This window comes from Dioscorea cayenensis, chromosome 19 (assembly GCF_009730915.1).
Source record: "Dioscorea cayenensis subsp. rotundata cultivar TDr96_F1 chromosome 19, TDr96_F1_v2_PseudoChromosome.rev07_lg8_w22 25.fasta, whole genome shotgun sequence".
In the NCBI taxonomy this organism is placed as follows: domain Eukaryota; kingdom Viridiplantae; phylum Streptophyta; class Magnoliopsida; order Dioscoreales; family Dioscoreaceae; genus Dioscorea; species Dioscorea cayenensis.
The window spans coordinates 8,126,635-8,143,167 of record NC_052489.1 but is presented as its reverse complement, the minus strand read 5'-3'; the positions used below and the strand labels follow the sequence as shown (position 1 = coordinate 8,143,167).

The 16,533-nt window shown below is 35.8% G+C and overlaps 1 protein-coding gene across 1 annotated transcript in view; it reads left to right on the top strand.

The window, feature by feature from the left end:
• LOC120284024 overlaps positions 1-16,533 on the top strand; it is a 56,016-nt gene that overhangs the window by 24,856 nt on the left and 14,627 nt on the right. Inside the window, exons 11-16 of the mRNA XM_039290849.1 lie at positions 6,003-6,074; positions 7,083-7,171; positions 7,586-7,734; positions 7,918-8,061; positions 8,138-8,245; positions 14,552-14,662. Coding sequence (XP_039146783.1) covers positions 6,003-6,074; positions 7,083-7,171; positions 7,586-7,734; positions 7,918-8,061; positions 8,138-8,245; positions 14,552-14,662 — 673 coding nt within the window. The remainder of the gene's footprint in view (positions 1-6,002; positions 6,075-7,082; positions 7,172-7,585; positions 7,735-7,917; positions 8,062-8,137; positions 8,246-14,551; positions 14,663-16,533) is intronic.

The following is a 16,533-nucleotide window of genomic DNA, read 5'->3' as shown; positions in this document are numbered from 1 at the left end:
ATACACAAATATTCCATTTTTAGATCGAGCTACCTCCATGTCGAGAATATATCTGAGTTGGCCAAGATCTTTGATCACAAACTCCTTGGCTAATGATTTCTTTATCTTCTCAAGTTCATCATCATAATCACCGATCAAAATAATGTCATCCACGTACACAATTAGATTGGCTCCTTATCTGCTTGGAGTAAACTTCACAAACAGGGTATGATTTGCATGACATTGGGAATAACCAAGTTTCACCATTGACTTTACAAACTTACCAAACCATGCACGTGGTGACTGTTTCAAACCATACAAAGATTTCCTTAATTTGCAAACTTTGTTGCGAGTTGACTTTGTTTGTAGTCCCTGTGGAATCTCCGTATACACATCCTCTTCCAAATCACCATTTAGGAAAGCATTTTTAACATCCAATTGATGTAATGGCCATTCTTTATTCACAGCAAGAGAAAGCAAGGTTCTTATTGTATTGAGCTTGGCAACTGGGGCGAATGTTTCGTGGTAGTCTATGCCATAAGACTGTGTATATCCCTTTGCTACAAGTCGAGCTTTCAATCTTTCAATGCTTCCATCTGCATTGTGTTTAATTGTAAAGATCCATTTATACCCAATTGGTTTTATTCCATTAGGAAGATCTGAGAACACCGATGTACCATATATTTCCAATGCATTGACTTCTTCATTAACGGCATTTTTCCAGGTTGGATCATTAAGAGCCTCTTGGATAGAGTGAGGGATCTATATGTTGTCGAGTGAAGAGACAAATGCTTGGAATGATGGAGATAAACTGTCGTATGATACAAAGTTGCAAATAGGATGGATAATGCATGACCTGGTACCCTTTCTCAAGGCAATTGGTAAGTCTAAATCATCAGTTTTGTTGAAATTTTCTTCAAGACTAGAGTTGTCCATACCTGGAAGAATTTCAGTAGGATTAGGTGTTGGCTCTGATTCTTGGTATAGAGTGAGAGGTTCTCTGCACTCCATCTGTCTCTCAGACCTTGTTCTCCTGGTATAGACACGGAACTCTTTGTTTGCAACTTGTGGATTTTGTGGAGGTTGACTAGGAAGAGAAAGCTTTGGTAATGAAATATCTGGTGATGGCATAGGAATTAAACTTTCTCCCTGTGGGTTGTGATTGCCATGATTGTTATAGTCATCCCAAAACTGATATTTATTTACGTTCTCCCCTTGAATTGAAGGTTTGGGATAATAGGGTTGATGTTCAAAGAAGGTTACATTCATGGAATGAAAAAACTTCTTAAAAACAGGAGAATAGCATTTATATCCCTTTTGATGTGAGGAGTAGCCTAGAAAAACACATTTGATGGATCTAGGATCTAACTTGCTTCGATTTTGTGGATGGATGTGGACAAAGGCTGTACATCCGAAGACTTTAGGATCTAAAAGAGAAATGAGTTTGGTGGTTGGGAAAGTTAGAAGGAAAACATTGCATAGAGTTTGGAACTTGAGTGTTAGCGAGGGCATTCGGTTAATAAGATAGGTGGCAGTGAGGATTGCTTCCCCCCAAAATTGTTTAGGTACATGTGTGGAGAACATAAGGGACCGGGCTACCTCCAATAAGTGTCTATTTTTCCTCTCAGCCACTTCATTTTGTTGTAGGGTGTCAACACAAGAGCTTAGGTGGATTATCCCCTGATTTTGGAGATACAGTCTAGAACTGAGTTGAAGTATTCTTTGGCATTATCAGTTTTCAAGATTTGAATTTTGGTATGGAATTGAGTTTGAATCATAGTGTTAAAGTTTTGGAATATTTGACCCACTTCAGCCTTTTCTTTCATTAGGAATATCCAAGTCATTCTAGTATGATCATCTATGAAGGATACAAACCACCGAGCTCCTGTGATATTTTTTATTCTTGAGGGACCCTATACATCACTATGAATCATGGCAAAAGGTTGAGACTGTTTATATGATAGACTAGGATACTTTATACGAGTATGTTTGGCTAATTGACAAATTTCACAATTGGAAAACTTTGAATTTGTATTGATAAACATGGAAGGAAATAGGTTTTCAAGGTCCCTAAAATTTGGATGGCCAAGGCGGTAATGTCATAACATAATATCATTATTTTTATTGACATGAGAATTTGGAAAAGAAATTGACTGACTCTTGAAAGACACAATTTGCATTTTGAGTTTGTCTGTCAAGAGAAGGTTGGTCTTTGAGTAGGTAAAGCCCAGAGCACATCTCAGCACTGCCAATCGTCTTCTCCGAAACTAGATCCTGAAATTCACACAAGATTGGAATAAACTTGGTCACATAATTGAGATCACGAGTTAATTTACTAACAGATAGTAAATTACAATCCAACTTAGGAACATAAAGCACAGAATATATGGTCAAATCCTTTGATAATTTAATGGAACCAGTTCCCTCAACTTTTGACAAAGACCTATCAGCAATATGGACAGTGTAGTTTTCTCGGCATGAATTATACTGATGGAATAAGTTGACATCTCCAGTCATGTGATCAGATGCTCCTGAGTCGATGATCCAAGGCTTGGACTGTAGTTTATTGGCAATAAGAGCATTGGAAAATTTACCTTTGTGAGCCAGCATAGCCGATCCAGAGACAGGGGTATTACTCTGGGTTACTACATTTTTGTTGAACAATTTTTCTAGCATCTCAAGTTGTTCCTTGGTGAAGGGGCTGGCTTCTGAGGAATTGTCTTTAGTTGTGGCAGCGATATTGGCACGGCGTTTTGCAGGTCTGGATGGCTTCTAACTGGTTGGTTTTTCGTGTAATTTCCAACATGTTTCCTGTAAGTGCCTTGGTTTTTGACAGTGGTCACACCATGGTCGCCCTTTTCGTTGTTGGTTGTCATTGCTGCTGAACGGTGGTCCACGAGTGGCAAATGCAGATCCTTCCATAGTTGGATTCGAAGTGCAAGGCCCCATCATGACCTTTTTCCTGCTCTCCTCCTTCCTGACTTCGGAAAATGCCTCTCGGGGACTTGGAAGAGGTTTTATTCCCATGACTCTTCCTCTAATTTCATCCATATTTTTGTTGAGGCCAAGCAGAATTTAAATGTCCACTTCTGTTCCACAATTTTTCGAAATAATGCAACATCTTCAGAACACTTCCAATCATGTCTCTCAAACATATCAAGTTGTTGCCAAAGATTAGAAAGACAGTTGAAATATTGGGTCGTGTAGTTGGGCTTCAATTTCAAACAATTCTGCAGTATTCTCTGTGTTTGAGTACATTTCCTTCGTTGCATCCCAAATTTCTTTTAGCAGTTTGAAAGAGCAAAAAATTCTCTCCAATGTCATTATTCATGGAGTTGATTAGCCATGACATTATCATGTAATTTGTAGTCTTTCAATGCCTGAAATTTGGGTCATCTTTCCTTGGAATGGTGATCTCTCCTGTGAGATAGTCATCCTTGCCTTTCCCACAGATGTACATCATCACCGATTGAGACCATTGAAGGTAATTATGCCCATTAAACTTATGGCTGATAATTAAAATAGAGGAAGATTCGGTTACCCCTGGATTGGCTCTAATTGATAAAGGTCCTGGATTGGATGAAATCTCAGATGAGGAGGATTGTCTCTCTGCAGCCATTCCGTATTGTCATGGAGAGTTTCAGAAATTTGATTTTGGATAGGATGATGAAGAAGATGCCGGAAAAGAATGAGAACGGTCAAAGATAAGCCTAGAAGGCGGCACTGGAGAAAATCAAAAGAGTCTGATACCATGAGGACTTTTGAGAAAATATTCTTCATTGTTTTATTGATGAAGAGTTGTTGTACAGAAAGGAAGTGCTCAATACACCAGCCACAAAACTGGAAAGATTTAAACCAAATTAAAAATCTTCTCACTAAAATAAGAAACTACATTAATATAGAAAATCTGGTCAATGAATCCGGATTCTCCTTTATTCAGCCTACTATAATAGGATAAATAAATCCCCATAATTTATAACTAATTTCTATGAAGATTTGCACACTTATGTCTATTCTACATGTGTTCATTCTGTTAATGATGTTTTCTTTCCTGTTGTCACCATTTGATGTATTTCTTTGATGTACTAGTGAAAAGTTACTTTAGATACTGGAAACTTTGTTGCTAATATGGTGGGTGGGTGTTGCATAACCACAACCGTATGGTTTTGCCAAGTAGTATTTTAGATATCAATCCCATAGAGTCGATGGTGTTGAATACCAATCAAGTGCTATTAAAGGTTAGCTAGGCAAAATAAATAAATAAATAAAATAAGATTGTGGAATGGTGAAATTGGAAATTGAAGTAAAGAAGGTTGCAGCTATTTAAAAACAAAAGAGAATTAACTAGGAGGAAAATTTCTGAAATTTCAATCCCTAAGATGGGGTTCACCTCAAGGTTTAGTGGAATGTAAGCTTTGAATCTCTCTTGAATTTAAGGAATCACTTTGAAGGCAATTGTCAAAAAGAATACTTGCTATCCTCTTTTAAGGTACAACAGGAAGGTCAACCTAAACTAACCTCTATTTTCATGATGGTTAGCTTACATTAACCTTTAATCATAGGACAATTTATCAAAGCCTCAAGAAATCCAACTTAGGATGTCTAGTTTGGTTCTAAAGAGTCTAAGACCCAAGATTCATCTTTCAACAAACTTGGATCACTAAAAGTAAACAAGCAAATGCTTTCACATCCATAAGTTGCAAGAATTTAGAACCAAATCAAAGCATGAAATCATTACAAGAAAAGAGTAGTTCAAAACTTGAACATTTGTCTACAAACTTGGGCTAAACCCCATCCTAGGCTAAGAGTTTTTTACTTTTTCATGACAAAAGTACACACTACAAAATTTAATCTAAGCATTTCCATCAAAATTACAAAAGATCAAGAACAATGGAAACTCTTTCCTCCTTTCCTCCTCTTCCCTTAGCTTTCTTTCCGGTCTCCTTTTCATTTTTTTTTCAGCTCTCCTTTTTATGTCCAGCTTGCCCTCCATTGTTTTTATGTTCCACAGCCACTCTACTACACAGGTGGGTCATGTTCCTTACTGGGCCTGGCATTTTCCTGTTTCTTCAGCTTCCAATTAGTTCATGGGCCTCATTTACTCAAGCACCATCTCCCTAGATACAGAGAATGCTATACAAAAGAATTACATGCAAAAGTAAAGAGGAATGCATGATGAGATGACAAAAGTTGAGGTTTAATAAATGAAAATATACTTAAAAGGTTGACTACAACATTGGATTATAATTTTTTGTTAATTAATTTCATTTGATGTCGTCTGTTATACCTGTTTTGTGAAAACCAAAGATACTTTTAATTATAATGTACATATAGCACATAGGCCAGCACATGTTGATCTGTGCATGATATTGGATGAAATGTAGCTCTCTCTTCTTGTTTAGCGATCTAGAAGTAATATTTAGATTGTCCATAATGTTCTTTTTATATCAGATTTTATAAATGATTAATTTCATTATGTAGGCTGTGTTATTTGGTTGAAGTGAGGGAAAGGAAAGGAAAGTAAGAGGAAATAACACTTTCTTTTCTACCCCATTTGTTTGCCTTGAAAAAATAAAAGAATAGATCTTGAAATAAAATATAGGCCCAAGTTTTCATTAGTTTTCTTTCAGCTTATCCATTTTTAGGTATAGCAAAAGTAAAAGAAAATACTAGAATGAGAAACAAAAATATTAAAAACAAAAAAGAAACAAGAGGATTTTTTTTAATTGTCCTGTTCTATTTTCTTTTGTTTTCTTTTTGGTTTCTCTTTTCTTTTCTTTCCCCTCTTTCATACAAACCAAACAAATCTTACCATCTATCATCTTGTTTTCAAAGAAAATTTAACATTTTTATTGAGTTCCCCCGGGCTAGTATTAGATTTACCTTTTTTGATATCTTGCATTATTGTTACTGAGTGTTGTTTTTGTTTGATTTTTTTGCACGTCTGAATATTATAATTATTTCATAAATAATTGATGACTTTAAGTTGATGGTAATTGTGTACTTTTTTCCTCCTGCTGTAGTGCTCCTTCTCATGTCATCGATGTTGCTGCAAGGATGAACATTTTTGGAACAGAAAATGCTGGTACATCAAGGTGAGTCTGCGGTGTTGCTTACCTGTTATCCTTTTAATAAATTGAAATTGTTTCTAAGGTTGGTTCTCCCTTTTTTTTATTGGAAATAAGCTGCTATGTTGTATATATTTTTTTTTTTTACTGATTTATCAACTCTTATCCGGTTGCTACTTTTTTTTAGTTTTATGATTTGGCCTGATGTGGTCCTTTTTTTAATATGGTATATAATTCGATATAAAGCTTTAAAACCTCTCAAATCTTCTGTGTTTTTGTTTCATCTTATGCAGCATGCCTGAATTAGTATATATCTGCATCGGAGTGGCTTATCTCTTCTTTTTGATTAATATAAGGGTATTCATGGCTTGTTTTGCGAAGTTGATCTTTTAAGGATTATTCATTCAATTTCATATTCCAACCCAAAAGCTTAAGCTAATAGGAAAAGTGACCTTAATTATTTATTCAAATTCATATTCTAATATGTTTGGTTTGCATCTAACGTGGTACCAGAATTTGGTTTGTTTGCAACGTGAGTAACTAATAGTCCCACATCAGTTAATATGGTAAATATAAATTTGAATAAATTATCCTGGGTTTGCATCTAGCCTGGATAATATGTTAGGTTTGCATCTGCCAAAAGTTGAGTATTGTAATGTAATGAAATTCCATTTTAGAACCTGTGTAATAATCTGGATTAGGTATAGCATCATCCACTGAAGTTAAAATCGTGAAGGTATCTTGATCTTCATGTTTGTGTGGTTTTTCTGTTTGTTACTGCTATTACTTTACTATTGGTGATTTGATGATTATACGTCTTTCTTGCTGGTCACATGTCAATATTTGGAAGCTAACCCATAGCTATTAGTTTTAATTTTGGATTGTTGACATTATGATCATTATTTATTTGGACATGTTTTGTCATAAGTTCACTGCTAGCTGTAGAATTTTTTTTTTTGTGTGCCAGTTGCAATTGGGTTGCATTGCACAAAACAGGTGACAATATAACACATGGCAACTTAATTTTTCTTTCAGTGCCTCATGGTTGCTTTCAAGTGGTTTTGCGAGAATGCTCTTGGCTGATTGTGTTGAGAGCGAGGAGGATTTATCTTTGACCACTTCAGGCATACTTCACCTACTTTGAATTTCTTCTATCTTGTTTATATTATTTTTTCCTTAATTTCTAGTTGGACATATGCACACAATTTAGTTGTAATCTTTTGATTGGCAAAAATCTCTTGTGGTAATCCATTAATTGATAGTTGATTTTATAAATCTTATATTCTCCATGAAGGTTGTCATAAGATGCTTCCTTGCTAGGTTTCTTTTATTCAAAATAGTAATTTTCTAAGTTGTCCTTGGTAATTGAATTGGTCTCATGGTTGCTTTTGACTACATGCATTGTCCGATTCATAGTTTAAAATTTCAATTTGTAACATTTATAAATTTTTTAAAGTCGTGTTTTACATTGTTTAACTTTTTTGTAACTATTTTATCTTACATAGTGCTTGGATAATAATGTCAATCTCCTATTCCAGTTCTTGATTTCACGTTGCAGCTTTTAGAAACTGGAGCAGAGAATGATATGGTTGCTGCTCTTGTTGTATTTTCTCTTCAATTTGTCTTGGTTAATTGTGTACATTGGAGATACAAGCATAAGTACTCTTGTTTGAAATTAACATTCAAGGTACTTCAGTCTATCTGTTCTTATTGAAGTTTGTAATTTTGTCTTGTTTTTGTATGCTACTTTTTTGCAATTGAAGTGTTAGTTTATTCTTAGAAGCAAAATTTAATTTGCTCATTATTTCGTTTGATGATTTCTATAGTTTGATGACATGGATTATGTTATTTGAAATTTATTGCCCTACAGTTGTTTGAATTGATGAAAAGCTGCACAAGAGCAACACATGTTTCAGTACAATGTCGTCGTATTGTTAGTGACATTGTACTGAATGATTCTTCAATTCATAATGTCATATGTCATGTGCTTTGCAATTTGGTTGAGGATACAGAGGTTTGTGATGCTAGATTTTGTGTTTATATTTGTTCACGTATTCCATAAATCAATGCTTACTTGCTCAAGTTTGCAGAACTTGTCTTTGAGCAGCCACCATGAGCTTAAGGAGATTGAATGTCTACAACGCACTCTCTGTTCTGCATTAGACACTATTTTTTCCCTTCTTGGTGATCTTTCAGAGGTAAGTTGATATTCATTTATGTTTCTGATTATGCTTAGCGCGAGTAAGAATCTTGTAGATAGCTATTATGTCTTCCTGTCCTTAAAGCCATTTGCATAGTCCCTTCATTTTGCATTTGACTTACTGAATAAATGTCTACTGACTTCTTGTTTGTTATTTATTAATATTGGTGTGAATTTATACTGTTTTGAAAGAACATTGCTCGACTTTTTAATCGAGAGACTGGTTCTAAGTAAACATCATCAGTAGCTTGCTTTCTTAGTGAAAATTGTACTGCAAATTTTAAGTCTGATGTGTATATATTACAGCTAGTGGTAATTATGGAGAAATCATTTTGTAGAAACTTAGACGGATCAGATGGATCCTATTATTTTAGAGGGTCTTCTATTGGAATGGTTTGTTTCATTTTGAGATTTGCTTGAGCAAGTTATTGTGAAGACACATACTTTATAAGTTATAAAAATTGGATTGATGAAGTGGAGCGCAATGAATTTAAGATTGAAGTAATTACGTAGCGCCCACAAAAGCCTTGCCAAAGGATTGTTTAAGACGAGTTTGTTTTTACCATTTTGATTTGTTGAAGTTCTGTGTAACACATATTTAAGAAAGGAAACCTTGTGCCATGCAGGAGAGGACAGAGAGAATAGTCGCCAACTTTTAGTGCCTTCGTAAAAAAAGATCCATTATTTATTAGTTATTTAAAATTTTTCATTGTTTTGGTATCTTGATTTTTAATGTAAAAAAGTGACTGTAATCAAAAGATCATTTAAATACTACTTTTTTTCATGCGAACTGAAACTAAAAATAGATTTTAAAACCATGGTGTATGTATATCTATGTATTATTTGAATAACTGATAGTTAGTAAATATTGATAAGAATATTGTGAATATAGGAAAAAATAGTTTGTATATTCAGGTTAGGAAAAGAGTACTAGGGTATATATAGGGAAATATTAGGGTTTTGTGGTGTGGGTCTAATATGGCCCATCAACCAATCTAAACTATAACATAACTTTAACACTCCCCCTTAAGCTGTAGCATATATATTGAGCATGCTCAGTTTGTTACATAGATTACTAAAGACTTTAACATTTAAACCCTTGGTGAAGATATCCGCCAGTTGCTTAAACGACTGGGTGAATGGCGTAGAGATGACTCCCTTCAGTACTATATCATGAACATAATGACAATCAATCTTCACATGCTTGGTACGCTCATGGAATGTTGGATTATTTGCAATGAAGATGGCGGCCTGCTTATCACACAACATCTGCATAGGTATCGTGATAGGGAATCTCAACTCAGTTAGAAAAGACTGCACCCAAGTCATCTCACAAGCTGTCTGTGCCATCGATCCATACTCTGCTTTGGCACTCGATTTCAAAACCACATTCTGTTTCTTGCTTTGCTAAATAACCAAGTTTCCATCGACATACGTATAGAAGCCCGACGTAGACTTTCTGTCTCTTCTATCGCCAGCATAATCCGAGTCAGAATAGGCTGCAACGTCCAAGTGCCCATGATTTTTGTAGAGAAGACTTTTGCAGGGAGCTTCTTTAACATATGCAAGAACCCTTAAACACCCTGCCAGTGAACTTTTCATGGCTCATGCATAAATTGACTTAGGAGTCCAATTGTGTAAGATATATTAGGACGAGTAAATGTTAAATAAATGAGCTTGTCAATCAGACGTCTGTATTGACGCGGATCTTTTAGAGATGGAAAGGTTTCTCCTAGAAGGTGTACTCTTGTTTACAACCCAATAAACCAATCTTCTCAAATAAGTCCAACACATACTTTCGTTGTGAGAGCGTCATCTTTCCTTTGGCATATGTAAACTCAATACCAAGGAACTATCTGGGTCGTCAGATGCCTCGTCGAAAGCAGTACTTCATTAAATGCACTTTAGTTCTATGAATGCCCTGACGATCGCTACCCGTCAGCAATATGTCATCGACATATACCGCAAGTACAACACATCCAGATGAAGTGTTCTTATAGAATACAGAGTGATCCACATTGTACCTGCAAAAACCATTTGCAATTGCACTTACACTAAACTTTTCAAACCATGCACGAGGACTCTGTTTCTTGAGCTGGCAAACTAAATTCTCCCCTTGAGCAATATACTCCGGAGGTTGCTTTATCAACACTGTCTCAACTAAGTCTCCATAGAGAAAGGCATTCCAACATCAAGTTGATAGAGTGCCCATGATCGATTCATAGCTATCGACAGTAGCATGCGAATGGAAGTCAGACGAGCAACCAGTGAAAAGTCTTAGCATAATCGACTCCATAAGTTTGAGTAGAACCACAGGGCACCAACCGGGCTTTGTAGCGATAAACTGTACCATCGGCTTTGTGTTTGATAAAGATCCATTGGTAAGTGACGACGCTAGCGTCAACAGGGCAGGGAATGAGCTCCCATATACCACGAGATCTTAAAGGCTTCCATTTTCTCATCCATTGCCGTCTGCCATTATGGAAGTAGACGCGCATCCTGGTAGTTCTTGGGGATTGACTTAGCAGGCAAGGAAAAAGCAAAGGTGCGGAAGGACGGGTAAGGATTATCATAAGAAACAAAAATTGAGATTGGATGTTTGGTATAAGAACGAATAACTTTGCGAAGGGCAATAGGAAGATCAAAAGATGGATTTGCATGGTCCAGGGAGATGACCGGAGGGGACGGATCTGGCGGTGGTACACGTTGGTGACGATGATAAACCTGTTCAAAATGGCCATCATCTGTATCCACTGGAGGAGGCGTCACACTAGGCATAGGCACAGGTGGAGTTACCGAAACAAGGATGTGGAGAGCAATATCAGATGAAGTAGTCAACATATCGTGAGAAATCAAGTAAGAAAAAAATGATTGAGACTAAAAAAAATGTGACATCCACAGACACAGTATTTTTAACTACTCGGGTGATGTAAACAATATCATGTTGGTTGCGGGAATATCCAATAAAGACACATTTAAGCACACGAGGGCGCAACTTAGTATTCAAACCGGGAGTTAAATCCTGAACAAAACCTACACAACCGAAAACTTTAGCAGACAAGCGAAACAACTTAGTATCAGGTAGAAGACAACGTAGAGAGACCTCTTCCCCGAGGGGTGCAGAAGACGTATGATTAGTAAGATATACTGTAGTTAAGATAGAATTTGACCACAAATACATAGGAATATTACACTCTACCAAGAGAGTGTGCACATCCAAGATTTGATGATACTTTATTTCAGCAACCCCATTCTGTTAAGAGGTGTGGACATGTGGTTTGATGAATAGTCCCAAAAGACAAAGAATTTACTGCAGAAGATACAAACTCAATAGCATTATCGGTGCAAAGACATTTGAGAATAGTGGAAAACTGATTTGTACTTCCAAAATGAATGTTTTAAGGACATCTGTAATAGTTCGACGGTCTTTTAACAAATATACCTATGACACTCGGGAAAAATCATCAACAAACACAACATATTAATGATGACCTGAAATAGACGCGACCTTAGAAGGTCCTCAAACATCGCAATGAACTAGATTAAATAATGACCGGCTAGACACCAGAGTAGAACATTTAAAGGTAGCACGATGATGATTACCCAACTGACATGACACATTGAAAAGACTTGACCCGAATCCAAAGCAAAGTCTGTTGAAGACGACTAAGAGAAGGATGCCTTAATCTACAGTGCCATATGAGTGATGACTCAGAGTCAAAAACGGAACCTGCCAAACCACGAGGAATATCATCGCGCACCAACGTATACACGGCGTCATCCTGATTACGCCCCAAACCAATCCTCTTCCTCGCCTGTAGATCCTGAAAAATACAGTGAAAAAGTAAAAAGTCACACTAAAATTCAAATGTTTGGTGTCACATAAATGGATAGCAAGTTAACAGGAGATTTAGGTACGAAAAGAACATTAATTAGTCTAAGCTTGGAGGAAGCTTGCACAACTCCCTCTTCGAACACTAAGCACGATCGCCCATCGGCAATTGTTGCAGAACAAAAAACAGATGGAGAAAGATTTTGAAAAAATGATTTTGTACCCGTATTGTGAGAGGAGGTCCCGAAGTCGGCAATCTAGGAACTGCCCCTCAAAGCAAGAAAGGCATTACCTGAGGAAACGGGAGAAAAGATAGTGGCGTGAGAAGCTATGACCTGTAGCTGCTGGAACCGAGGAAAGTCAGCCTGGGAGAGTGACTAACTGTTCAGCACTGGAAGTGGGTGACCGATCGGCCATCTCTGTACTAGCATTGGCCACTATCGGGCAACCATGCTTATCCTAACAATGATTCTCAGTGTGGCCCGTCCGTCGACAGAAGGTGCACACAAACCTACCCCGAGAATCACCACGACCAGCTCCTCGACTACCATAAGAGGAGCCTTTACCACGCCCACGAGAAGCTAGAAAGGCGGACTGACGACATGACGACGAAGAGAGAAATCCTTTAATAACAAGACAAGGGCATCACTGGTGAGGGCTGAGGAACATCACCAGGTGCCCTGTAGAACAACAGGATCGGCAAGAGATGAGCGATGGCTAGCGGTAGAGGTGGCAGCGGTGGGTTGAAGGCTAGGGTTTGGAGTGGCGATAATGACGGTTAGGGTTTCGAGTGGCGGCTAGGGTTTAACCCAGTGTTTTGGTACCATGCGAAGATAGGAAAAATAGTTTGTATATTCAGGTTAGAAAAAGAGTGTAAGGGTATATATAGAGAAATATTAGAGTTTGTGGTGTGGGCTTAATATGGCCCATTAACCAATCTAAACTATAATGCAATTCTAAGAAATATATTAGTTTGGATTTCTCAGCTTATTATCTTAAAATTTTGGGATTAATCGGGCCTGGATAATATTTATGTTTGGTGTACATCTAATATGGTATTGAGAGCATAGTTTAAATGGTTTGCTTTAACACGGCTAGTTTAAAATAGTTAGCAGATATAACTTGGTGTACTAGAGTACTAATAGTCTTACATTGGTTAAGTCAGTCTATATGGATATAAAAAATTGTCTTGTTGTTGTTGTAAGTCCAAGGTTAGAATTGAATCGATTGAGGTAAAATACAAGTAACAAAATCATGGAACGCGCCGGAAACATAATTTATTGATGAATTGTCTTTCATCTTCACCAAACCAAATAGAAGACAACTGCTTGATGTTTTGTTTTACTTTTATTTTCTTCATAATGTGTCTACCTGAACAAAATCTAAATGATTTCTTGATAATTAATTGGTGTTTTGACAGTGGTCACGTATTCAGTGTATGGGAATAGTTCAGCAAATGAAATAATTCTGAATTAGGAAAAATCCAGAAAATTATGCCAATGTATAGAAAAATTTTAGTTTATTGGGGTACGTGTTTCAGTAATCTTAAACAATTGGTATAAACTATTTACTATTAAAACTTCAAACCGTCGATATAATTATAATACTATCATCAAAGCATTGTTCCTTGAGCTTCCATTACTCTCAACATACCATTTACGATCCATGATTTCATTTCTTTTAAGCATATACTCAAACACCATCGTCATTGACACAAACCTTGATTCATAATAATGAATTGCCCCAGATGTTTTATGTATTTTAGCATTTGCACAAACATTTCTGAATGTGAAAACTTTTCGCAAGCCTTAACAAAATCCATAATCATGATAGCAAATTCGTCATACAAACCAAAATCTAAATCTGGTGTTGGGTTGTGGTTTGAATAAGAATTTTTAGAGTTTGAATTACTATTTGGGAGAAAAACTTGTCCTATTAGGTTTGACGTGATGACTGCTATATTGTGGTTATTTTAATCTAACCAATCAAATTGTAAAAAGGAGGTTATTATGGTTTTATACCTATTACATGTTTTGCTGTTGTAACCACAATTACCAACATGAATAAAGAGATTTAAGCTATAACAGGAAACAATGATTAAATTGAAGGTTAGGCTTTGACACTGTTGAATATGAGATAAGAGTAAAATAAACATGAAAATCTTACATAGCTCTTTTTGTGATTATCATGATAAGAATAAACTGGAGGATGTAATGTGCTAGACAGTTTTTGAACAGTGAAGAGGAATCAGCTGATAAATTAATCAGTGCCTTATTTGCCGGTAAAAAGATTCATGAAAAATGTACCAAATTTTGTAATATTCTTCTGTGACAATGGTGTTTACAACTGCATTATGAAGGGGAGGTTGTTTTATCTTGATTGTTATCTCTGTTTAAAGCTGTACTGAATGTCCTATCCATGAGAAATATCAGTCAATATTGGTATTATGTGACTTAACCTGGTTTCTTTCAGGAAAATATTTCAAGTGCACCAGCCTTTGTCCGGATGCTTTTTTCATCTGCTGCTAAGCCATTTCCACTTGTAACAGGAATGTTATTATTGATATCCTCCTGTCATAATTCTGTAAGGCCAACTCCATGCTTAGCTTGCTTTTTGCTATCTGTAGGTCTTTAACTATTCTCAAATTAGTCTCTTTATCAACTATATTGATTATGAAAATGCCTGGACGAATAACCCATTTAAGGGTATCAACAAAGGATCATTTAACACAATTGCTTGACAAAAGTAGATCATAATAAGTAGTGACTTAGTTAATATAACTGTAGGTGCGAATAACATTAGAATGTCATGCTTTTTCTGTCAATAATTTTCATGGAAAATGCGAGTGTATATAAATATATAGTCATTGATTCCATTTTGTTTCTACATAGATATGAGAATAATGAAGGCCATTAACTACATGTAAGTGGTACAAAACAAAAGAATGCTTCTTAGTACGTATAAAAATTGAAGCTTCTGTATCCAAGGACAACGGCTTGTGTCCTTTGAGAGCCAAAGAAAGCTGTAAAAGAAAGTTTATTATTATGTTAAGACATGAATGGAAGTATATTACATAGTCTATTGTATACATAAAGCTGTCAGTTTATGTCAACATCCTGGCAATTCGATAGCCAACTTATTTGAATTTATTGATAATTTAATAAGCACCTTATTGAGCTACATCCTGCTTTAATAGATGCTTAAGGCCATTAGTTAATTTTGGTGGTGAAGTCATGAAATTTGGCTAGCAATTGCCACTGGAACCTTTTTGGAGAGAAAAGAGTTTTGTGACCTGCTTGTTTACGCCATTATTTTTTTGAAAATAAAAGGTTCTTGTATAATAATATCAAGGATAATTTATTTTCCAGTTAATTTTTGTTTCTTTTCTCCAGAAATGAAATAAATTCATATACTTGGCCTGAAATCATTTTCCTCTTTGCTATTTTCCAAGTGCGAAAATCACTTGTGATCTTTACAAAGTCTTGTACCATAAAAAAAATATTTTTTATCTGAAGTAACAGTTTGGAACTTGTGGAGAATGGTCGTTTAATATCTTGAAATAATGTTTTCTTGTTTCATTCAAACGAATTACATAAAAGATGAGAGGCACAATGGCTCAAATGTTCTGCTATGAATTTAAATTAAGATCAAGCATTGCCACAAATCATAGTTATTAAAAGTGAAAGGCACATTAAGGCGCTAGGGTGTCAAATCACCTAGTCGCACGGCTCAGGCGTGCGCTTTTCTAAAGCAATGTGCAAAAAAAATTAAAATAATGACCTAGTCGCAAGGCTCAGGCGTGTGCTTTTCTAAAGCAACGTGCAAAAAAATTAAAATAATGAAAAAAATTGTAAGTTTAAAATACAAACTTGAATAAAACATATATAGAGCGAGATAAAACAATTATCAACGTAGTAAAAAAATCATCACACTACCGCTTTACTACTACTAAGAAATTCTATTACGCTAGGAAGAGATTGATGTTTCTAACCTAAAGAATCCTTTTATTTTTAGGGGTTGTGAGTTAATTTAGTGACCATCTAATGGTTCGTGTTTATCTAGCTTTTAAAAACTGAAAAAAATAAAAAGATGCTTATGTTTTAAGGATTACAATTTAATTTGACGATCATCTTATGGCCTCTAGTTATCCAGGTCTTAAAAACTAAAAAATAAAAAATAAAAAATAAAACCTTTTTGTTTTTAATAGTTAACATTTAATTTGATGAGCATCTAATGGCTCATATTTGTCCAGCTCTTAAAAATCTAAAAATATTAAAAAGCCAATTTGTTTTGAAGTGTTAAGATTTAACTTGATGATCATCTAATGGCTCATATCCATCTGGGTCTTAAAACTGAAAAAAAGGGCTGCAATTTACCCCTCAAATCGCCTCTTGAGACAAGGCGCATGCCTTAGGGTGACTTTTTAATTCCACGCGCTTGAAGCCTAGAGAGCC